Source organism: Sinohyriopsis cumingii, chromosome 13 (genome assembly GCF_028554795.1).
Source record: "Sinohyriopsis cumingii isolate HCF-2022 chromosome 13, ASM2855479v2, whole genome shotgun sequence".
NCBI classification, from domain to species: Eukaryota; Metazoa; Mollusca; class Bivalvia; order Unionida; family Unionidae; genus Sinohyriopsis; species Sinohyriopsis cumingii.
The window spans coordinates 57,907,565-57,932,599 of record NC_142973.1 but is presented as its reverse complement, the minus strand read 5'-3'; the positions used below and the strand labels follow the sequence as shown (position 1 = coordinate 57,932,599).

At 37.8% G+C, this 25,035-nt stretch overlaps 1 protein-coding gene across 8 annotated transcripts in view; it reads left to right on the top strand.

Annotated features, from left to right (window-relative positions):
* LOC149785640 (spermine synthase-like) overlaps positions 1 to 25,035 on the top strand; it is a 37,880-nt gene that overhangs the window by 2,718 nt on the left and 10,127 nt on the right. For 7 of the 8 annotated variants that reach the window (XR_016425430.1, XR_016425429.1, XM_089979465.1 and 4 more), the window contains exons 2-4: positions 14,224 to 14,332; positions 15,225 to 15,333; positions 24,101 to 24,165. Coding sequence is in view for 6 of the 8 variants with exons in the window: in XM_089979465.1 (XP_089835591.1) it covers positions 14,224 to 14,332; positions 15,225 to 15,333; positions 24,101 to 24,165 (283 nt within the window). In the remaining 2 variants the exon portion in view is untranslated. Of the gene's footprint in view, positions 1 to 14,223; positions 14,333 to 15,224; positions 15,421 to 24,100; positions 24,166 to 25,035 lie in introns of those variants that run through there. The other variant, XM_089979466.1, reaches the window with a different exon arrangement.

The following is a 25,035-nucleotide window of genomic DNA, read 5'->3' as shown; positions in this document are numbered from 1 at the left end:
AGAGGAGGAACCTGACTTACATCTTATTTCTAGCAGTGCCAGAAAAACAGCGCTTCGAAGGAAAAGGGCTTGTAAAGGTTTGGAAAGCTCAGACATTGGTTATCGGGTGGGAGCACTGGAAGAAAACATATCCCGGCAAAACTCAGAAACAGAACGGAGAACATGGAATGACGCTATAGCCCAACCTATTGCAGAAAGAGGTTCTTTTATATACATCAAGAATATTGCGCAGTATATCATATGTAAAAAAAAAGCACATAGCGAGATTGTATAGGAAGAGCATCCGGAGATATTGCACATAAAAATCACCTTTTCAATATATCCCACAACGATGACCAGTTTTATCTACCACTAAATGCTGACTTGCTTAAATTGTGATGCATTCTTCTTTGCGTCTATGAGAAACAGATCATTAGTACCCTGAAAATTCTGATTGGTACATCTAACCATTTACTAAGTTGTCATCTTTATCTGTCACACTTACATTGTCGTCTTTGAAAACCATTTCTCTACTGTAAATCTTATAACTGACAAAAGGGTTGGTCAGTTGATAACAGCACAGCCATGTAAGTGCCGACATTGGCTTTCAGTTAATTCTGGTGTAAACTTTGTCTTTCCACACTTTGTTACACCAACAATAATCGTTATAATTATGGAATTATTTGAAATATATAGTTTATATGTCGAACGAAAGCTTGGTGTGGGTATCCGAGACGGTGTTAATTTCTCTCGTTGTCGTAAAGCGGGTGTCCTTTTTCATATTGTTGTTACCCTCGGCATAATGTAGAAATTCGTCTCATGTGTACTTGTTTTTGTTTAATTTATAACGGTTATTTGCGTTCTAAGGTTTTAAAGATATGCTGAAAAAATTAATAGAAAACGTCTTATCTAAATGGAAGAGATAGTTTAGAGTTTAATCACCATATCGAATCTTCAAAAATCAACAAATCACCTAAATACCTCTACGACAATATCAACATTCTTCGTACGTATTTCAATTCGCTTTCCCTTCCAACGTGCTCAGTATCTATTACAATAAAGTGTTATCTTTTATGTAAGATTTATCGTTTTCGTTTTAGGAATGTTTGCAAAGTTAATACCGAACACCATTATGTAATTATTTTTATTGCACCAATGGTATATTTTATCTGGGAATTGCAATGATAAACATGCATCTTATTACATTCGACATATTTATCAGTGCTGGTGGTTTTGAAATGTCTTTATAATTTTGAATTTCTTCGAGTTTTGTATTTTGATTCAAAACTACATGTAACACACCTTTTATACTCCATTGGTCAAATGCACATTTATAAGTACATCAATCGCAGTAAACAAAAAGAACCAATTATCAATCTAAATATGTAATTCATCAATTTATTTGAATGGAAACGTTTTAAATGTATACATTTGATTTGGTTGTTTTAATGTTTACCGGAGCAAGAGAAACAAGGTAAATAAACATTCTGTATGAATCTACATTATCTTTTATGTTTATCGGCAAGTAGATATCGTGTCGAACGCTAGTTGATTTATGGCCTGGAGCATCGCGCGTGCTTATGAATTCAAGTTATATTCAATAGTTATCCATTTATCCATTGTTATTACCTTCATTACTGAGTTCCAAGCGTTTTTCATCCTTGTAAAAGAAGCCTTTTTGTTTCCATAAACTGTTGTCCTAATTCAAGGGTAATTGTTCCACATTAATCGTTATCTATTTATCGCTTATATCCTTCTCGATCAGTTCCTCTATCATTTTTACAAAATACAAAAACTAGTAAAATCGTTCTTAATCAAGAATGTCATTTGTTTAAGGAACTTCAGCAACCACATCGACAGTTCTCTACAGCAATGTAATAATAAAATAAACGAATTTCCTTATTGTATTTATCGTTAGTAGATCGAGTGTTTGAACTAATACATTGTACTGGGGACAGATGTTTTCTGACTCGAAATCACATTACCACATTCTATCACTTAAGTAGCTTTCTGGTCATTCATTTATACCAGAATCTGGCAGGCATTTACGCATCAAGATATTATTGCAATGACTTTAACAGTGTTGGTGATGTTGCATTGAAAATGAACTCAGATGTGTTCTTCGTTTGCTTTTCGTTCATTTCTTCAAACGCATTGTTACAGTTTTAAGAGTTATCTAGCAGTTACTATAATTATTTGCAACTCTTACCAATATTGTTCAGTTTCCAGAGCGAAAACGTTACTACTATTTCATCATCTCTGAAGTAATAATCATGATCAGTTTCAGTGACGTTAAATTGACAGAAGATAGTTTTCCAGAAGGTGGTGATCCTCCATAAAGATTTTCAAATGCATAAAGATAATGCGAGAGAATATTAGGATGCAAGATAGAGAACCATATGTACAGGAATGTAACCTGATAGATGGTGTTACAACTACCTAACCGGTTTACCAAGCAAAATTAATCCACTGAGTTAAAATGAGACTATAATTGGTTTAAATAAATACGAAAAAGGAACCCATTGACAATACATTATTTAAATTTAACAACACAGGGAAATAAAATAAGGCTTTCTCATGTAAATAATCCAGAAAAATCTTGCTTGATAGCACAATACACACAGGGTTTACATACAAGGAAACAATTAGTGAGATTTAATGGGAAAAAAGTAGCCATGCTAGCTGCGAAGTTTTTCCCCCCAAACATTTGGTTCAATAGAAATGTGCGGGCAAAAATAATTAACCATACATATAAACGTCGCGTGTTTCCTACATTACAAGAAACAGAACAGAACACAGTCGTCCGATAAAACCAACTTAACCATCTGCCAGAAGCAACAATTACCATCACACAAACAACACAAATTTTAGAGCAGCAGAGATGCAACAAATAACGCAAATAGACCAATTAAACCATCAACAATCAAAACAGATGAACCAACTGACCACCAACAATCAACGTAGATGAACCAACTGACCACCAACATACAACGTAGATAAACCAATTGACCACCAAATAAAAGAGGCAGAGACTATAATAGATAAATACAAAGAAATGATTCAAAAAGTCGATACTTCCACCTGCAGAACAAAGGTTATTTACTCCGCAAGAAAAAATATATTTTGATTTTAATTAGACACAGTAACAGTTGCGGAATTAATGATAGACCAGATACAATCAGACCTTGAAATGTGTGACAAACAGATAGAGGCTATAAAGAAAGATACCAGCGAAAACACAGATGCAACCAAAAAAAAGTTAAATTTGAAGAACTGTTGGAAAGTGTTAGAAGAAAACAGAAAGTGGGGAAGAAAAAAGTGCTGGTGGTGAAGATTTTAAAGGTGAAAATGCTTGCACAAACTCAATAACAATACTGGCTGGTATATTTGGTATTTTAATAAGTTATAAAAATGTACTTGTAATCAGATATTATATGACGTCAATTTGCTTTTTTTCTGTAGTATTGTTGGTTGCATTTTTATTAAGATGTACAGACACTGGAAAAGAAACGATAAAAACAAATAAATAAGAAAATATATTTCGTTGTTTCATAAAGAAAATGAAGCGAGCTATTTCTATAATCATCAGGACTAGAACATGTTGTTTGTTTATTTGATTATATTTCTGGTTTAAATCATGCACAGTGGCGACTATAAGACTGTCAGTATTTTGTCATAATGACCTACATAGTTCTTATCCGCGTTCCCTTCTCCTATTTCATTGTCTATTTTTTCGATGAAGTTTTAGTGGCTATTTATCTGTTACCAGAATCGTATTTCTTACCATATAGCAACAGTCAGGTATAGTTTCAGGTTAGCAGGTGATGTTTTCAAATTGTTGTTGTAACCAACAATGCAACCCATTTTCATCGCCACATCAGTCATTAATAAAAATTTGTCTTCACCACCAATATTATTTTCAAGACTACTTTCTGAATCTGAACTATATTGCTGAATTCTCATCGTTCTGTTTTCGTCTGAATCACGGCTTTGTAAGCCCAAAATTAATCGATAAAATAACCTGTAAAATGTGTCTTGAAAAGTAAAAAATCACTGTGCATTAAATATTTATTTTAAAACTTGAGCACCTAAAATAATTGTAACACAAGATTAGATGTTTTGATTCTGAATGGCTATTATTTTACTGTCAAACCAATCTATCCTCTTTATAAAAAAAAATTCATTCTATTTCCAGATTGGCGATAATTATTTTGTTGTAAATTCCGTTTGACATCCACATTTCAAATTTTCAAGTAACTATACTCAATCTCTTACCTCCAATTTGGGGTCTCACGTCACTAGTTAATTTAGGCACACTATTTTTAAAAAAAATTATATAACACTAATTTATTTGTATCCATTATGTATCTCCAGCCATGATTTTTACGAATATTAAAGGTATTACAGATGTATGTAATTGAGATCTATGTTTTTATTGTTGTTATTATTATTATTAAGTCTTTGTTCACTAGGTAAAGGTATTACACATTCAAATAATATTTATTATATTGTAAAGTAGACACAAACTGATTTCACGACTCTATTGTTTCATCTGTTCAATGCCCATAACATATTGCGCACCCATCTGTTGATATTCATTTTACCTAAATAAGTTGATTGTGTCAAAATGTAATATAATCCTGCGCTCTGCATCTATTAATAGAATCATCACTGTCAAATGTTAAAGCATTGTAATCCAAAATGTTTAGGGGCGTGAATGGGATTTGTTGTGGTGCAGTTAACATTCGTCTTTTAAATATTCGTGCCATATTTCTGTTAATTGAGAGATAGTAAAATGATTTGTGCAACATTGCTATTGTGTCATTCTTGCAATTTTTTAAAGTACATATTTTTTAATAGTAACATTTTTATACATAAACTAAGTAATAAACCATAACACGATTACTCTTGCTTGTTTTCCTCTTTCAATCAAATGCATAATTATTGTTCAGCATTATTCTCTTTGTTGCATATATTCATTCTTATGATCCTCATTTTTTTCAATCACATTTCTTCGAGATATTTTTGGTGACTTTTCTTTTGCTGTGTTTGTCAAGAGCTGTTAATTTTATATCCATACCACACGTAAATTCAACCCGTTCTACATGAATGATTTCCGATATGTAATAAAATGTCATCAAATTTATATGATCACTTTTGCATTTATAGGCACACTATTGACATCCCTTTTATTTTGTTCAGCTGTTTTCCATTATTTATATTTTTCTCCATTTAAAAATGTACATATTCCGTTCATGTGCAAGGCCAAAGTTACAATAGCCGAAGTAGCACACATATGCAGCAATAAGACGGTCTATAATTACCTGGCATGTTTTTACTGACATACATATATATTTTCGCGGTTATGACCGTTATCGCGAGGTAGCTCCCACAGCTGAAAGTGGGTGGTTTTAAATCTTCATCGGTCTAAAGCAAGTTGGTGGAAATATTAAGTCATTAAACTACTTTAAAAAGTGAAAATTGATATGTGTTCGTTTTGGACAACAACAAAATGCCAACAAAAAAAAAAACTAACAATAAAATGCTTAAACAGTAAGTTTTTAAAAACTTGATGTAAACCACGCCATTTAGAGGCTGATAGTGGTAATTGCATGCAAATTCACATATCTGTGTAAAGGTTAAGATAATTAGGAGGAAGAGAGACATTTCATAAGCGCTGGAATGATATTGATTGACAGATGACACTTAATATTGCGCAATAGTATGCAATGGCGAACATGCGAACGATTTGTCAGAACATTCTATGTTTCATCGTATTTCCATTTGCCAATACAGTTCTATGCTCAACAGTTTCAGCAAGCTGCATCCTTAAATTGCATTAGCATTCATGTATATAATGACAAGAAAACAAATTAGATACAAAGAAAGAATGAATATCACAAATGGCTGATTTCCTAATCTGCCTCTTCTTACGGGGCCCGAGTGGCCGAGTGGTCTAAAGCACTCACCGTTACGGATCACTGCCATCTCACCTCTGTCTGCGTGGGTTCGAGTCTCGGGTTCGGCCTATGTGGGTATGTGAGAAATCTTGCCAGTAGCTTCTCGTGGGTCGGTGGTTCTTTCCGGAGTTTCCCGGGTTCTTCCTCCACCATTAATACTGGCCGCCATGAATAGCCTATCTTCTGCTGAAAAATGGCGTTAAACCCCACAACAACAACAAAAAGCCTCTTCTTATATCTGTGAAGCATAGCTTGTGATATACGATGTTTGGTAGGCGTGCTTTGTTTGTCACTATATTACTCGGACTTTAGGAACGTAGAAGCTGGCATAAGAAATATTCCTCGTGTGCAATCACGATAATGGTAATAATACATTGCAAAGATAATAGTTAATTGGCTCATGCATAAGGCAAAAAATATTATGAACAGCATAAACACAGAACTACAATAACAAATTGCACCGGTATATCAGGGTCTGCGCTGTTAATAGTATGAACGTCATATAGATTCTACTCTGCTGGCACATTTTGCGATGCAGATATGGATAGGAAATTATCAAACTCTTGAGCCTTGATTGTGATATAGATATTTTATTTCAGCAAATCACAAACAATGTTACGTTATGAAGACTCTTTTCTGAGTGCATGGAAGAGAACATCTACAGACAAATTTAGATTTGAAAGGATAGATTTTATTGGTAGGTAGTGAAATTTAGTCTCAAAGACATAGTCAGATCTTGGACCCGCCCTTGAAATCCTAAACATTCTGAGTTTTAGTTTGAGCTTGAGTTTCCGTTGTCAGCAAGTCACATGATGCTTACTTTTGAAATGCCACTTTCGATTGGCTTAAAGTGAAAGCTTAGTCTCAGACTTGCATGATCTCCAGGTAAGGATCTATGGTGCTTGCCGTTGGGTAAGCGTTATAGGCGTGTAGCTACAGTAGCCGAAGAAAGATTGTATATGCCTGAGAGAAAGTATTTACATTGTTGGCGCAAGACGCGATGTGACATAAATCAAATGCAGAATGAATTTATGTTCACCTTTGCATTAGCAAATTTCTCTCTATAATACATTTTGATGAAAACTAATGCACATGTAATACTGCACAAGAACTGCCCTGTAAGACACCAGTCAAAGTTAAGCAGGGATGCTGCGAAATCACTTTGCAGTAAACTTTATTTATTTGTTTATGTTCTTTTCAAAGTGTTCATTTTAATATATTGTATACTTAACAGTGAAATTTAGAAAATATGTGGTGATTTTCTTATTTTGGAAATTTGTTTAAATTAAACTCCAGTGTAAATTATAGAAATAGTAGAAATAGGTTAGGTCATCCAGATCAAACCCGTCTCTAGAATCGATGTTATTTTATTGATCAGTTATATATATATATATATATATATATATATATATATATATATATATATATATATATATATATATATATATATATATATTATAATAGTAATAATAATAATAATAATAATGAGGACTTTGTATAGCGCCTAATCTTTGGAAGCTCTAAGCGCTTTTCATCATTAGACAAGACCTATAAGATAAAAAACATATAATGATATGATTACAAAAACAAACAACATGAAATTAGAAAACATTAAAAAACATGCTGAGAATATTTAAGGTAGGAAACATTATTAGGTCTTTAAGTTTGTTCTTGCAGTTGAAATAAGTGAGTTTTGAGAGCCTTCTTGAATGTGATCACTGTGACTTTGTGTCTAAGTTCAGTGGGCAATTCATTCCACGTTGTTGGGCCCTGGTATGCAAAAGAACGCTGTCCATATAACTTTGTTTTCATAGTGGGAATAATGAGTATACGATTGTCAGAAGAGGAGCGTAAGTATCTTGCTAGTGTGTACACATGGGTGAGGTCGGATAGGTATGTTGGACTGGAGTCCGACAGTGAAACGTAGCACAGAGAACAAAGTTTGTGTTTGATTCTGGATCGAATGGATAGCCAGGGTAGGGTACAGAGCAGCAGAGAGGTGTGCTCTGATCGTGGTACTCTAAGTATGAACCGAGAAGCTGTGTTTCGAACTTTTTGAAGTTTCTGGAGCAGATATTGAGATGAACCAGACAGAACTGAGTTACAATAGTCCAGTCTTGAAAGTACTAATGAACACACAAGTATTTTAGTGGCATCAACTGAAAGATATTTGCGAATTGAGATGATGCGTCTCAGCTCAAGATATGCATCCTTGCATATGTTCATGACATGTTGGTGCAATGTGAGAGCACTGTCCAGAGTAACACCTAGGTTTCGTACTGATTGTGTGAATTTAATGTTAGTGTTGCTGATATTTATTGTTTGAGGTAAAGGATGTGAATGAGAAAGTCTTTGTGTTGTGATCAGAGTGGCCTCAGTTTTATCATCATTCATCTGCAGCTTGTTACATGTCATCCATGATTTCACATCAGAAATGTACCTCTCTACACCTTGGATGGTAGCATCAACTTCAGTTGGGTGGTTAGATTTGTATATTTGGGTGTCATCAGCGTACAATTGGTGAGACACTGGATGATGATCTATGACATTTGAGAGCGGCTGAGGGTATATAATGAAGAGAACAGGTCCAAGAACAGACCCCTGTGGAACACCACAACATATATTAACTGGGCTGGAGTGTATTCCATTTGAAGACACAATTTGTGTCCTGTTGACCAAGTAGGACTTGAACCACAGTAAGGCTGTATCATGAATGCCAAATACATGCTGGAGACGGAGAAGTAATATATCATGGTCTATTGTGTCAAATGCTGCAGACAAATCAAGGAGGGTGAGGACTGTAATCTTTCCGCTATCTAATGCAGAGACAATGTCATTAACTACTTTTAGAAGAGTAGTTTCAGTACTGTGGCAAGGGCGATATGCAGATTGTACATTGCTAAAAAGACTGTTTTGAATTTAGATGAGATACAAGCTGGGATAGAACAATCTTTTCTAAGATTTTTTTATGTGAATGGGAGATTAGAACCTGGGTGGTAGTTCTTTAAATCGTTATGGTCTATTGTTGATTTCTTCAGCAGACTAAGGCTTTACAATGGCAGTTTTGAAAAATGATGGGAGTTCCACGGACGAGAGAGAGCTATTAATAACATCAGTTAGTGAAGGCAATACTGGATCTAAGCAATCAAGCAGCACTGATGTTGGAATTGGATCAAGTTCACATCACTTTGGTGTACTCTTCATCAGGATTGTACGTACGAAATCCATAGAGACAGGTTCAAATGCTGCTAATGATTGCCGCTCAAATTCTGTATCCCAACTGTATGGTGACGACGAGGCAATTGAAATTGTGGTGTCAAGCTTATCTCTAATGGTTTGTACTTTGTCACGGAATAAATTTGCAAACATGTCCGGAAGGTCAACTGGAGAGAAGGTAGTTGGAAGTGGTGTAGATTTGTTCCTTGACATTAGCTTGTTAGCAATCTCGAAGAGCTCTTTGCAGCTGAAACTTTCCATGATCTTAGTAGTGTAGTGGGCTGATTTCGCTGCATGGACTATATATGTGACATTCTTCTTAGCGGCTTCATAGATTTGCTTATGAATAGTGAGTCTGGTGGAAAGTCAAAGCCTCTCAGCTTTACGGCGGTCTCTTTTAGCAATGCGAAGCTGGTCCCTAACACTGCTATACCATGGAGAACACTTTTGAATTGATACTCTGCACTTGGAAGCTGGGGCATGTTTGTCAAGTAATGAACGCAGTGTGTGTGTGTGTGTGTGTGTGTGTGTGTGTGTGTGTGTAGAAAGCTTCTATGTGTACGTGTTTAGTCTCGAATGAACAGTAATACAAGAAAGAGTGAAAACAAGAAGCTTTGAAAAAATATAGCAATTTATTTCCCTGGAAAATTCTGTAAAAATGAAAAGATATAAACTTACGGTTTTAGGAATCAAATCCAAAAATAATCCAAGAATAATCCAAGAATAATCCACGAATAAAATTTTAGAAGTACTAATAATAAAATGTTCTTATAATTTCAAGTTCGAGTCCCCACGAAGCTTTCAAGATAGATGTAATGTGATGTGATTTGGATTTTTAGCGTAGCTTTAACAATTTTCCAGTCATATCGCTACGATGTCTGCAATGTGGCAGTTTATAGTGATGTCTAGCACTGGGGCATCATGCCGCAGACATGTAGCATGATGTCCCAACCAGTCACATTATCCTGACACCGGGCCGACCAGTCCTAATACTAACCTCTTAATGCTGAGCGCCAAGCGAAGCAGCTGTTAGTACCATTTTTGTAAGTCTTTGGTATGACTCGGCCGGGGATCGAACCCAGGACCTCCCGCATCCGAGGCGGACGCTCTTTTCAAGATAGAAGACGATGATGTATGATGTAACCTGTAGTGTTGAAGTCATTTCCTTGTAGAAACAAGAAATATTACTCCGATTTTGGAAATCTGAATAAATATTTATAAGAGCTGTCTTTGTTCAGGAATTTCACATGAGCACACGTATTTTCCAGGAAAAAGAATTAATCCTTTTGAATCCAAGTAATTTGAAATAACTCCAAACGACACAACACCTTCCAGTGTAAAGGAAAAATCCCAACTGTGTTTACTTCTCTAATATGATGATTTAAAACTAGAATTTTACACCCCGGATAAGGGTCACATGGACATGTTTACATATATAAAAAAAACATGTAGCCCATGTATGTCCTCGATAAGACCCAATCATTTCACTCTAAGAAATAAAATTAAAAATATTGTTTGCATTTTAAATCAGTAGCCCCATCATGACCTCGATAACAACCAATCATTTTAAAATAAAACCAGAACTTAATTAGGTGGTTGCTACTAATTTTGAATCAAGGTCAGGATCTAATTCAACACCTGGTGTTTACTAAAACGAACAGTACAGTTCAAACTATAATCTGGAAAAAGTATCATCTCCCGTGAATAAATTTACATTACAATAGCATGTAATGAAAAATAATGTTTTTAAAAACTGACAAACAAACAATTAAATTGAAATAAATATATATTAAATCAGATATAATTAAATCAATATATATATATATATATATATATATATATATATATATATATATATATATATATATATATATATATATATATATATTCCTCGCTTCTATTCAGATGCAAGATTGATCTATTGTAAAAGAAAAAATTTCTTTACCTGTGCACATGATCATTTCATTTCGTGGTTCATGTAGTTACTCGCTAAAATATTATGCTTTTTATACCACATAATGCAGTATTTGTAAATAAAATAAAATATCCTCTATTTATTATTCTTACGTCAACATGTTTGTCTGATATCATGCTCAGCTTGCTACTTACTTGCCAAATCAAACAGTGCTGCTCGAATGGATTGAACGACCATTTTCAAATTACCCCAAAACAGTCATCAATCACATATGTAATTCTTTTAAACAAATTAATTGGCAAGAAAATGCAGCATTTAATCGCAATAGCACAAAATAGAAAAGAAAAATCTATGCAAATGAAATGTTTCTGCCCGAAACAATATATCATAAAAAGAAAATCGAGGTTCTATGGAAGAGTATTAAGAACATATGTCACTCGTGAATTGGAACATTTTGTGTTGTCAGTAGTGAAAGTACCAAGTTTCCATTCACTCGTGATATATATGCCGAAAACATTGGATCCAGGTAGAATTCTTGACTGCAGTATGACCAAAGCATTGTATCCCTGTAGAAAGTTAGACTGAATGCTAGACAGCACTATATCCAAATCACTTCATGCCTGTAGAATTCTAGACTGCAGTATGCCTAGAGTATTGGATCCCTGTAGAATGTTAGACTGAATGTTAGACGGCAGTATATCCAAAGCATTTTATCCCTGTAGAATGTTAGAATGAATGCTAGACAACAGGATATCCAAATCATTGCATGCCTGTATAATTCTAGACTGCAGAATGCCTAAAGTATAGGATCATTGTAGAATGTTAGACTGAATGCTAGACAGCAGGATATCCAAATCATTGCATGCATGTAGAATTCTAGACTGCAGTATGACCAAAGCATTGTATCCCTGCAGAATGTTAGACTGAATGTTAGACTGCAGTATATCCAAAGCATAGCATCCCTGTAGAATTCCAAACTGCAGTATGTCTAAAGCATTGCATCTCTGTAGAATCCTAGACTGCAGTACGTTCAGATCATTGTATGCCTTTAGAATTCTAGACTGCAGTATGTCCAAAGCATTGCATGTCTTTTGAATTCTAGACTGCAGTATGTCCAAAGCATTGCATGTCTTTTGAATTCTAGACTGCAGTAAGTTCAGATCATTGTATGCCTTTAGAATGCTAGACTGCAGTACGTTCAAATCATTGCATTCCTGTAGAAAACTAGACTGAATGCTAGACTGCAGTACGTTCAAATCATTGGATTCCTGTAGAAAACTGGACTGAATGCTAGACTGCAGTACGTTCAAATCATTGTATTCCTGTAGAAAACTAGACTGAATGCTAGAATGCAGTACGTTCAAGTCATTGTATTCCTGTAGAAAACTAGACTGAATGCTAGACTGCAGTACGTTCAAGTCATTGTATTCCTGTAGAAAACTAGACTGAATGCTAGACTGCAGTACGTTCAAATCATTGTATTCCTGTAGAAAACTAGACTGAATGCTAGACTGCAGTACGTTCAAATCATTGTATTCCTGTAGAAAACTGGACTGAATGCTAGACTGCAGTACGTTCAAGTCATTGGATTCCTGTAGAAAACTGGACTGAATGCTAGACTGCAGTACGTTCAAGTCATTGTATTCCTGTAGAAAACTAGACTGAATGCTAGACTGCAGTACGTTCAAATCATTGTATTCCTGTAGAAAACTAGACTGAATGCTAGACTGCAGTACGTTAAAATCATTGTATTCCTGTAGAAAACTAGACTGAATGCTAGACTGCAGTACGTTCAAGTCATTGTATTCCTGTAGAAAACTAGACTGAATGCTAGACTGCAGTACGTTCAAATCATTGTATTCCTGTAGAAAACTAGACTGAATGCTAGACTGCAGTACGTTCAAATCATTGTATTCCTGTAGAAAACTGGACTGAATGCTAGACTGCAGTACGTTCAAGTCATTGGATTCCTGTAGAAAACTGGACTGAATGCTAGACTGCAGTACGTTCAAGTCATTGTATTCCTGTAGAAAACTAGACTGAATGCTAGACTGCAGTACGTTCAAATCATTGTATTCCTGTAGAAAACTAGACTGAATGCTAGACTGCAGTACGTTAAAATCATTGTATTCCTGTAGAAAACTAGACTGAATGCTAGACTGCAGTACGTTCAAGTCATTGTATTCCTGTAGAAAACTGGACTGAATGCTAGACTGCAGTACGTTCAAATCATTGTATTCCTGTAGGAAACTAGACTGAATGCTAGACTGCAGTATACCTAAGAATTGATTCCTGTAGATTACTGACTGTAGCATGACCAAAGCATTTCATCCCTGTGGAATTCCAGACTGTAGTATGACCAATGCATCCCTGTAAAATCATAGACAGCAGTATATACAAAGCATTGTATCCCTGTAGAATTCCAGACTGCAGTATGTCCAACGCATTGCATCCCCAGTAGAAGTCTAGATTGCAGTACGTTCAAATCATTGCATCCGAGTAGAATGATAGACTGCAGTATGTCGAAAGTATTTCATCCTTGTAAATTCCTTGACTGTATTATGTCCAAATATTGCATGCCTGTAGAATTCTAGACTGTCGTATGTCCAAAGCATTGCATGCCTGTAGAATTATTGACTGAAGTACGTTCAGATCATTGCCTGTCTGTAAAATGCTAGACTGCAGTATGTCCAAAACATTGGATCCCTGTAAAATCATGGACTGTAGTATGTTCAAAGCATTGCATGCCTTTACAAATCGAGATGATTTTTTTGTTGTTTGCGTTTTGGACTTCCGCTAGGCTAATATTGAGAATGGACATTCTGAGTATGGAGTCAGTCAAGACCGGACATCTGCACTTCATGACCCTTGCAGGTATCTTATTTAAATCAAAGGTCCATGCTTTTCAGTCGATAAACCTAAGCTTGCTAATTAGTTCAGATTATCCATCCGATTTCCACTTTTACGAGAGAGCAATACATAAGAAACAGTCCAATAAGATTGGCGGTAACTAAATGTAAGTTAAATCTTGTATTTGCAAAACTCTGTTTTAATTAAAATTACATGGGTCTGGCCTTTTAACCAGTTTGACTACATGTATTTTGACGCTGTACTGCACGGTGTATAAGTTATTTAAATTTTCTTCCATTTCAGAAGTCTGGAAGAAACTTCCCTATCTTTGCCTCGAGGAAGTTTCCACGGTTACTTTGCTAGGCTGTGGTGAAAAAGACCGACTGGTTGTCGTAACTACTACAAACGGCAGGTAGTGCACAGGATACATTTAATGTACGGGCTCTTTATCTCTAATCGTCTATAATACTATTAATGCATCTGGTATTTTGTCGGTGTATTCGTAATCATTCAGCATAAATATTACTGGTATATTAGAAAATTATGCCTTTCCAATATCTGATTTATGACCACAAATATAAAGCAAAATGTTTTCTGTTAGCAAATAACAGAACCAGTAAGTCTTTCACATATTCACATAATACAATACAGCTTAATTAATACAGTTTTCGGGTCATCGGGACCAACTACACGTCCTCAATACGGTTTTAATATGTAGAATTATAACTCGATTATCTAAACTCCTACGTTTTCAACCCATTCTCATTAATTTTAGGTTTAACTGATTTTTAGGGGTGGAGGAGTTAAGTTTCCGTGAATTATTATCAAACATGCTTAAAGATCATAATTATATTTCCAGAGTTGAAATATTGTGAATTTCACTATCTCGCGTTTAGCACATGTATGATGAATATACACAACTGCATACAAAATATTTGGTTGTCAAAAGGCGCCACTGTTACAAGTAAAAAAGAGAGTATGTGTAAAGAAATAGAAAATCCATATCCAAATGCACGAACTAGGACTATAGTCATAAAAACCAGACACATCGCTGACAAATATCACATTTCTGACACTGAATATTATAAAGGAAAAAATATTGTGTTTTATAAGATGCCAATTATACTGGTCGACAATTTGCTTATACAGTTTTTTTCTCTTCTAAATGTCAATATAGCATTTATGTTTTGATTTAGATATTATATGGTTATTAACTTTTGCTTTTCGACTGCATGCTTGAATTGTTTAAGTTAAGGATAATGGTTCCCTAAGCGATTTAGTTTTGTATTCCCTCTGTGTTTCAGTCACATGTTAATGCACCTGTACTACCACGGACTGGTTACGTTGGATATCCAGCATTACCAGGTTGACAAGGAGCTCATAAGACAGGGTGCAAGTCCTTACACGCCCCAGGTCAGGAAGTAGGATTGTAAATTAATAACACTTAAACTATTCCAGATGATTGACAGGTGGAGCTTTCTGAGAGAAATAGACTCCGAGGTACTGCATTGCTGTCAGATTTGAAGATATGAATACTATATTGTCCTCTGAGCATACATTTGTCAATGGATTATCGAAATTAGGTATTAGTGATCTATTTTGAATCGAAACTGAAACAAGATTTTAATTAGATGGAAAGAAAAAAACTTGAATGAATTATGTCCCAACTTTATCATTATTTTGAAATTTGTATACTTCATTGCCTCTATTTCCTGTTAAAGTCTTTAGTTTAATTGTCTTTATGATACAAGGTAACTCTGTTCACTCTAAATGTTTTATTTGGCGAAGTAATACAAAACAGGTGTTTTATGTGTAAAGTAACATGATATACACGAATGTCTACAGTAGCATTAAAATGACGGATATGGTATTTCCAGAACTGTTAGATGCGTTTGTGTTCTTAAACTAAATATTAGGCTGCTTTTAAATGTAAATATAAATTAAAAAATATGTACATAGGTATCTTCTTATTTAAAATTAAAATATGGATTGATGAATACATGGATGGCTTTAGAAGTAGAGTGTTATTAAATCAGATGCATGTATATTATCAAAACTGTATGACGTGCAGCAATCCAAGTAAATCCATTAAGGACTTTTGAGATACGAAAATCAAATTTTGGAGCAATATGTTTCTTTGACAATATTTACTACACGATTATGATAAATTAGGTGAACATCAACTAGCTTGGCTTGTTAGTTATAAAAGTCGCCTGCTTGCCGTTATATAAATCAGACGAGAGTGATATCTTCTAGGATAGAGTAATTGGCGCCAAATCTCATTAATCAATAATTATTACTGGAGCGGATAAGCACGCTCTTCCAGGGAAGGCTCGGTATTGCGTGCCCGTATTATGATCCGATAAGTATAATAGAATAGGCATAGGTTACTCTGAAAAATGGTTTCTTCTTCCAAATATCTTACCCGATTATAATTTGTAAGGAGAATAAAACAGAAGCGGCCATATTTACTTCCACTTACCCCTTATTTGGTTCTTTCTCTGGTATCTTAACGTATGTGAAGCAGATTCGAGTCTCGCATAAAATACTAGCTAGGGTTTTATATGGTCATCTCCTCTTACATCCAGCGGAAGTAGTGAAACCAGCGTTATTACGAAGCTGCCAAATGACCTGGGAAGTAAGTATCTGAACTAGGTGAGTATCTCTTGCCAGAACATTACATCCACCACTTGTTCTGAAAAATATTTCTTTCTGAGAGCTTGTTTGATGAACACCGGACGTGCAGGTTTTACGTATCTGGATTCGAGTATAGAAGCTGCGTGAACGGCTGTTTCGTTCGGCGAGGAGAAGGCGTGATCTTTGGAAATCCTCCTTGCTAGATTGAGGAGGCATCTAATCCATGCATTGTCGCGCTTCAGGAAAGCAATCGGTACCCAAATTCACTTTTTCTCTAGACGTATTTGGGAATCGGAGGGGAAAGGGGAAGGGCTCTTGAACTGAGCCCATTAAAGGCTGGGAAAGCTTCGGCTGTCCAGGTTTCTGGATCTTTGAATGCGAGACAAGGGTCGGAAACTTGAAATATAACTTTATCCAAAGAGATTCGCAAAGGGCCTACTCCAAAATTGAACCCTTCTGGCGTGTGGCGGACTTCAAGTAGGATTTGTGGATAACATCAGCACTTGAAAAAGTCTGAGGTAGGAAGACAGTGGTTTGTGGTCTTAGTTCTCCTTCTGAAGTAACTGATGAGCTATTTTTCAAACAGTATCACTTGCCGTGATCGACATAGATATACATTGATCTTTATCTCTAGGCGGTTAATATGCGTGGAGAACTTCAGAAGGAACAAAACCTTGCTTACTTAAAAAAGGGCTGGAGCTGGGCGTCACAACTAGTCCTTCTAGTGTATGTGCAGGGAATGTTTCTACCGCCACTGGGATAGAACAATGATCTGCGTGGTTCTTGTGAAACAGCGGATCGGGAACATAAGGTTCTAGGCCATATTGAGATGTACATAGATTCCTGGGATAAGACATGACTCTCCAAGCAGATGGGGAACACCACCAAGGTGATTTCAAAGTACATTATTGTTGACACAATCGAAAAACAAAGGGGTTTTGAACCTTATGACCAGATGAATGAAAAGTTGTGACGGATTGATATTTTTCCAGGTTCACAAGGAACCCTGAAACGAAGCAAGAGCAAAACAAAGGTTTTTTGAGTCTTGTTACAAATAGATACTCACTCTTTGCTTTTATACTATAAAATCTCATTTCTGACGGCGGTGGGGACCAGTCTATGAAAATCAATATTGCTCTCGGGTTTCTGAGGTTCTTCTTTGTAGAAGCTTCGATCCTGGATAGTTAGCAGTACGATTTTTATGGGGGTTTTGTTGCGAAGGATCTCGACTAATCATTTCTTGATACAAGTGTTTATTTTAGGCGAGGGTCATGGCTCATCGGGTCAGGGTCTCTCACATTCTGTGATAAAGTGTTGAAGACTTCCTATTGCCAAGGTATCGGAAAGGCACGCATGGGAATAGCGTCGTTTTCCAAGGAAAGATTGCCTAGAATATAAGCTTGTCAAAACAGATCCTCTCTTATCTGTGTCTTATCAACATATGATCTAGAAAACTGGGCTCTGGATAATAAAAAGGGTTTAAAAGAGGTTATACCACTAGACGTGCTACAGACGTGTCATTCTTTCTTCTCTGGTCCTTTCTGTTTAACGCAGGATGCATTCTTGGTGGCTAACCTGGCTCAAGTTTTATGATGTTGGTGACTTATTATGGACAACCCCTTTCTGCTGGTGTAGAATAGTTGGTCGGAAGACAGGAGTTGCTAACAAGGATGACATTGTGATAGTTTTAGGCAGCTGGTGCGACATGAACATTAAAGGACGCATCAGTATCTTTAGCGAGTTTTTTGCTGCCCTGTTAAGTATAAAATAACATGCACCAGACTGAACTACAGATGCATTTATCGGATAGATTCTCAATCAAACATCCAGGCTATGTTCACATCAAATAAAGCCTTAAATCAACCGATACACCTTTTCAAACCAGTAGCTACGGAAAGATGTAGAAAGAATAATACAAGACCGTATATAATAAACATCAAAAGGATTTGTTTGTCAATTATCTTAAGTACAAGAACAGATGAACATGCAATTACTTAATGACAATACAATTACATATACACACACATTTAAGATTTAACGCCAGACTTATGTAAACCAGATAATCACGGGAGACAAAGCTGATCGACTCCCGTGGGGGAAGGGGAATGGAGCTTCCAACAAAATTGTACCTTCTCCACCTCTCTCGGAGTCGATTTAAGAATATATTTGCGATGATTTATATCATATAGAATTCGCATTATGAAAGTACAAGGAAAGAGTTGCTTAAGTCGGGGCGGTGAATAAGGTGAAGGTGGAGTATTAACCTTCAGGTGCTGAAGGTGGTGAGTATCATAAAGGTGAAGAGTGACGGTTTAGTAGCGACTTAATGTTAATATACTTACATATCATTTCTTGATGGAACAATTTTTATGTTTCCAGGATTATATAGATCATAATGATCTTTCGCCTTCACTTACATTGGTTAATTGCGGTGATACTACTTGTCTTGGCATCTACGGAAACGTATGTGTAGCTCCAAAGTAAGTTTTTGTTTCTCCTTCTTTCTAGCTCTCTTTTCAGCTTGCTTTACGTTTCTGTCTCCCTCGCCTTTTTGAGCGCCCTGTCTGACAGCTAGGCACCAGGTGGAACGGTCGTTAGCACAGCTCTCCCAGTCGTTGACATTGATGGTGGCTGTCTTCGTGTTCTTCTTGCAAACATCTTTGTAGCGCAGACGTTGTCGTCTAGTCGGTCGTGCACGTTCTTCTAACTCCCCATATAACAGGTCCTTGGGAATGTAGAGGGACATCTGCTGTTCGCGACTCTTCTCCTGCAGCTGGCTTAGTGAGAAGATCATGCCTGCAGTTGATTTCTGGGTAGACGCGGGAGGCTAGGATCTGCAAGCTCGCAAATGCAACACGAGCGAAAGCCTTTCCAACAATGCTGAGGAGGGAGATGCCCCGGTAGTTGTTGCTGTTGCTACTGTCTCGTTTGTTATTGTATAAAGTGACGATGTTGGACTCACGCATGTCCTGTGGGATGTGTCCTTGTTCCCAGCAGAGGCAGAGGAGTATGTGTAGGGGCTACAGCAGTGCTGATTTTCCGCTCTTGAGGACTTCAGGCGGAATGCCGTCGCTTCCAGGAGCCTTTCCGCGTGCAATGTAATCGATTGATTTTCCGATCTCTTCTAGGGTGGGCGGTGTGTCTTGTTCCTCTATGACAGGCAGGTCTAGTATGGCGTCCAGGGCGGTGTCAGTGAAGATGTTTTGGGTTGCATACAGCTAGAGATAGTCCTCAACCCATCGCTGCAGTTGTTTCCCCTGGTCTGCGATGACTTCGCCCGTCTTGGATTCTGAGAGGGCGGTCTTGGATGGGGGGGGGGGGGGCCTGTCACTTTTCTGATACCCTCTTACATTCCTCTTGCATCCCCGGTGTTGGCAGCTGTCTGTATACTGGTGCAAAGAGTCAGCCAGTAGGTGTTAGCACATCGGCGGGTGGTCTTCTGGTCGTTGTTCCTGGCAGTCCTGAGGGTTTGTAATGTTCTGGGGCTAGGAGCAACCTTGTATGCCAGGAGGTATTTCCTCTTTGCCTGTGTCACGGGCTCCAACTCTTCCCAGTTGACCTCATACCAGTCGACATTTTTGCTCTCCTTCTTCCCCTAAGCAGTGATGGTTGAATTGTACACAGAGTCACGGAGGTGGGACCACTTAGAGTCGATGGTGTCATCAGGTGTCTCTTTGGTGAGAGCTTCCTGAAGTTTGCTGATGAACTGCTGTATTTTCTCTGGGATGCATGCACAGCAGGTGTTGATGCGTGGGCGACCCTTCTTCTGGGTGTGGTGCAGCTTCTTGGGTATTATTCACACCTTGCTGGCCACGAGGGAATGGTCCGAGTCGCAGTCGGCACTGTGGTAGCTGCAGGTGAGGAGGACAGCGGTTAGATCCGCACGCCTGGTGATGACGAGGTCTAGCTGGTGCCAGTGGCGTGAACGTGGGTGTCTCCATGACACCTGATTGATCTCCTTGCATTTGAAGAAAGTGTTGGTCACACATAGGCTGTGGGAGAAGCACATATGCAGCTGTCGCTGACCTTTCTCGTTCATCTTGCCCCTTCCGTAAAAGCCGAGACAGGTGGACCAGTCCTCATGGTCAGCTCCCACTCTAGTATTGAAATATTCTAGCACGTAGAGGCCTTCAGTGTTGGGGTTACTGGATATTGCCTGATCCAGAACCTCCTTCCTAGAACTTATCTTTCTCCTCGTGGTCGTAGTAGAGGGTTGGGGAGTACACGATGAAGATGTTGACCGGGCCTAAGGATGTTGACAGCTGGAGGGCAAGGATTATCTCAGTACCTGATGACGCAGGTTCAATGAAGGCGACTAGCGTGTTCTTTACGGCAAAGCCTACACCGTGCTGCCTAGGTTCATCAGAGGGCTTCACTTGCCAAAAGAAGGTGTAATTCGTTTCCCTAATGGTGCCACTGTCAGCCAGTAGGGTCTCCTGGAGGCAGGCAATGTCAGTTTTCAGTCGGGAGAGTTCTCTGTCAATGACGGCAGTCTTCTGTGCATCGTCGATCTTCAGCAGGTCAGCGGTCAATCCAGGATACATTGTCCTGATGTTCCAGCCTGCAAAACGAAGAGCTAGAGTCTTCTTGTTTCTCCTTTGAATCTTTTCTGGTGCGGAGTTTGTGGCCCACTTGTCGAGATGGTTCTCTAAGCTCCACGCATCCAGTGAAGCAGGTTGGTGGTAGCTGTCCAGTGAGACATGGCGATCTCTCCCACCGTCAGAAGTACTCCCTGGCGCCAAAGCTCTACGCCTATCGAGCTTTGACTTAGAACCGGTAAACTGCTACTTCCCGTGTTGTGCCGACGCGCTAGTGGCCCACTTTCACCCCTTCTCCTGTTAGTGGAAAAAAAACATGGTCCGCCGGACTTCGAAGCTAAGCCACTCGCGAAGGCCAGGAGCTGGATTTTAGTTGACAGAGGAGATCAGAGACGCAAGCCGTATGGGGCATTTCTGGATGAGTGGGGCGCTTGTCTCCCACTCCCACCCCGGCAATGTCAACCTTGGACCACGGTGATAATTCAACCAATATGGTAGCGAACGTCACCTCATGAATAATGAATAAATTATGGAATTCCCCATAATGTTAAGTAAGCACATCAAATTTCATTAGGAACTAGCTGTTGCAACTGGACTATGTTCATCGAACATAGCTTGAGGCATTATAGAATGGATAAAATGGGTACAACGCCACCCGATGCTTTACTTCCGTCTGCTCAGAACGCTGTACAAGATAACAGTGAAGCTCGCCAGTAGGCGCACGTGGTGCTTTTTATAGAAAATGGTCATGTGACCAACAACCAATTAGATTGCATAGCGCTTGCGTGCAAATTGTGGATTAGTACACATGGGTTCGTTACAAAGAAAATTTGGAGAATCAAGGACGGATACTCCAAATTTTCTTTGTAACGAACCCTTGTGGATTAGTATGTATTGGCAGCGAATGCATAGCAAAACATTGGAATTATGGAATAAATTAACTATCTTCTGGATCATTTATACATGATACAATGTAATTTCAATGTACTGTTATGACCAACACAAAATAATCATTCAAGATTACAATACATACTGAATTTGTATATCGCATGGTGTAAAAATATCGTGAGTCAGCATGTCCCAATACACAGTGCAGGAAACAAAATTCGCTTGCTAACATGCATAAAGACGTGTCCTATATAAGTACATTATGCATATTACGACACATAAAGCACACCTCTCATCTAGGATACGATGCACATTAACTGAATTGTAAATTCAATAGGTAACTCAGGTAACATTCATATATATCATCGACTTGACCATACTGTAAATGTTCTTTGAAGAAGGCAGGTTTAGTGGTAACAGAGACTAACAATGTAGGAATTATGTACGGGGCTTTTGATGAGCAGGGGGAGACACAGATTGGAAGGTTCCTTCAATCGATGCAAGGAAGGCTGGATCTTCCTGGACATCATCTAACTGAGGAAGGGAAACGACATTTTGTGGGCTTGTGTCTTCAAAATCAGCTGAGTAAGATGGCAAGGTACCGACGACTGTGCTTGCGAAGTAGTTTGTCGGGACCGTGAACGAAGCTAGTATTCGGTCTTTCTTGGGACACAGAACTCTCCAGGCGTACACATTGAGTGTTGTTTTAACTCTGGAGGACGTGTATCAGGAAATGAGTCATAGTAGAGTGCCGATCCGCGATACTTCATTTTGCTTCGATACTGGATAGTGTAGGAAAATGGTTCTCTGAATTTGGTGCTGTCAATGCATGGTGTCTGTATAGAACCTGGACCTGACCTGGCCTAACCTGGTGCCGGGCGATATTTTTTAATGGGACTGATTACACCGGCAAGGCAGATTTTCGTACCAAGTCCCAGTGGTAGATGCATAGATCATTGCGGAATTAGACTCATAGTCCAAGGCCTGTTGAGTACCGGTGTTGCCATTTAGTACAGCCTGTCGAGGGAATGATCCCCTGGTCCGGTAGAGGGGTATATATAGGCTCTGTGTACAACGGCGACGCTGTAAGTATCGGCTGAGGCTCTGTGTACAACGGCGACGCTGTGTCATGGAAGCACGCGATGGCTAGGCTTGCCGGACCCTTTTTTGTATAGCGAACTTTCCAGTATGAGGACGGTTGGCATATTCTTTGATGCACCTTTCTTTTCATTTTGATTAACCCATGCAACTGCTTGACATTGACGGTATCCCATCTCTCTTCTTACCAATGAAATCAAGGATAGCTCAAACTGCATCCAATACAATTTATACTTGGGTTGATAACCCACAGACAGCTTAAATCGCTTGCACACCTATCATTAAATCTCGCTTATTGTTGTTAATACATGTAATAAAAGAAATTAAAACCATAACATACTGGATTAATCAGTCAAACATCACATTCAGCTTTAAGTTACGTGGTTGCTATGCATTATGATAAATGTACATAAATGATCTTCTTACTTGGAAGAAATAATGATTTACTTCATACATCTTACAAGAAAGGGTGAGTAGTTGATAGAATTGCAAGTACTACAAAAATATGGACGGGCAATTAAGATGGCACTGGTCAGCTTTTCCTACAAAGCATATATACAAATGGAGTGCAATATGTTCGTCTACGGTGACGAAAGTACCAGATTTAGCCATAAAACATATAGATTATACCTTCCCGATGAGATAAATCGCTCTAACCCATCAGCGGGCACGAAATGGATAATATTTGCAAGGCCTCTTGTAAGAGCGAGTCGAACAGACAGGATGGAAGTAGTAGCCGACTATACGACGGGTTTAGACGCCAATCCCTCCATCATTTGACTTCCGCCTCGCGTAGACAATGTTTTAGCATTATTGTTACTAAAACTAGCTAAACGTAGTGAAATCTTTTGTAGTTTGGGATCTGAGGGCGTAGGGCTGGGTTTGTGAGGCAGTGTATGTTCTCATTATAGTACTTTGAATGGGTAATGAATCCGAAAAGGATACTTATATACGTATGAACCCACTTACTAAATTGCAATTCATCCAGTGGATCATACTTTATATCATATATTTTGCAGTATATAAAGATAATGGAAGAAAGAATCAAGAAATACCTCGGAGAGTCGTGCCAGTTTTCTAGAAGGTACATATTCGCACAGATCGCTTAGATACTATCTTTTTAGTGACGAGACTTGATTTTGATCTACATAGCCCTAATAACCCTACTGCATAATTACGTCTGAAGAAAGGATGTAAGCATACGAGGTAGGATGACATCGATAGTTCACAGCTAAAGCCTGACTTTGTAGATGGATGTAAAAGGGAATTATATTCAACCTGCAACCAAAAGCTATTTTGATAATTTGTTTGAGATTAGATATGTTAAATATGCTTATCAAAATGTGCGATTGTAGTGTCATGAAAAACCGCTTGCTAACAACTGCTTCCAAAAAAACTTGTATTTCACCTATGCTTAGTCAGACGTTAGTATCGTTTTCAGTTTAGTACTTATTTAAAACAAAAATACCATAAATGGATAAGCTTTTAATATTTTGGTATCAATTACGGTATTTGCCGTATTTCCAATAGCGATAATTTTGATTCAAAATTATAACATCTGCTACCTGAACTGTGAAATCAAATATTGAGTTCATTGTTACGAACGTATTCTGCAGGAGCACGATAATATTTTGTACGGAAATTTCGCTTTTCATTTGTTTAACTGCATTAATATTATAGAGTTAAATGTTATGCACTTTTTTTCAGTTCTGAACATCCTAAATGTTGTTTGCATTATCGTTTAGTGATACGGCTAAATGACCATTCACCTCATCGTGCATGTTCCGATAGGGTTTGTTTTCCTGTGTGACGTCATATGGATATGTGTCTGTTGATCTCTGTACAGCAGAAAATTGCAGGTTTTCCACTCTTCTATGATGTATTTTTTTGGTACTAACAATGAATATGTCTTTATCAAAGTTGCCAAGAATCGTATAGAAACTTACCACATGCT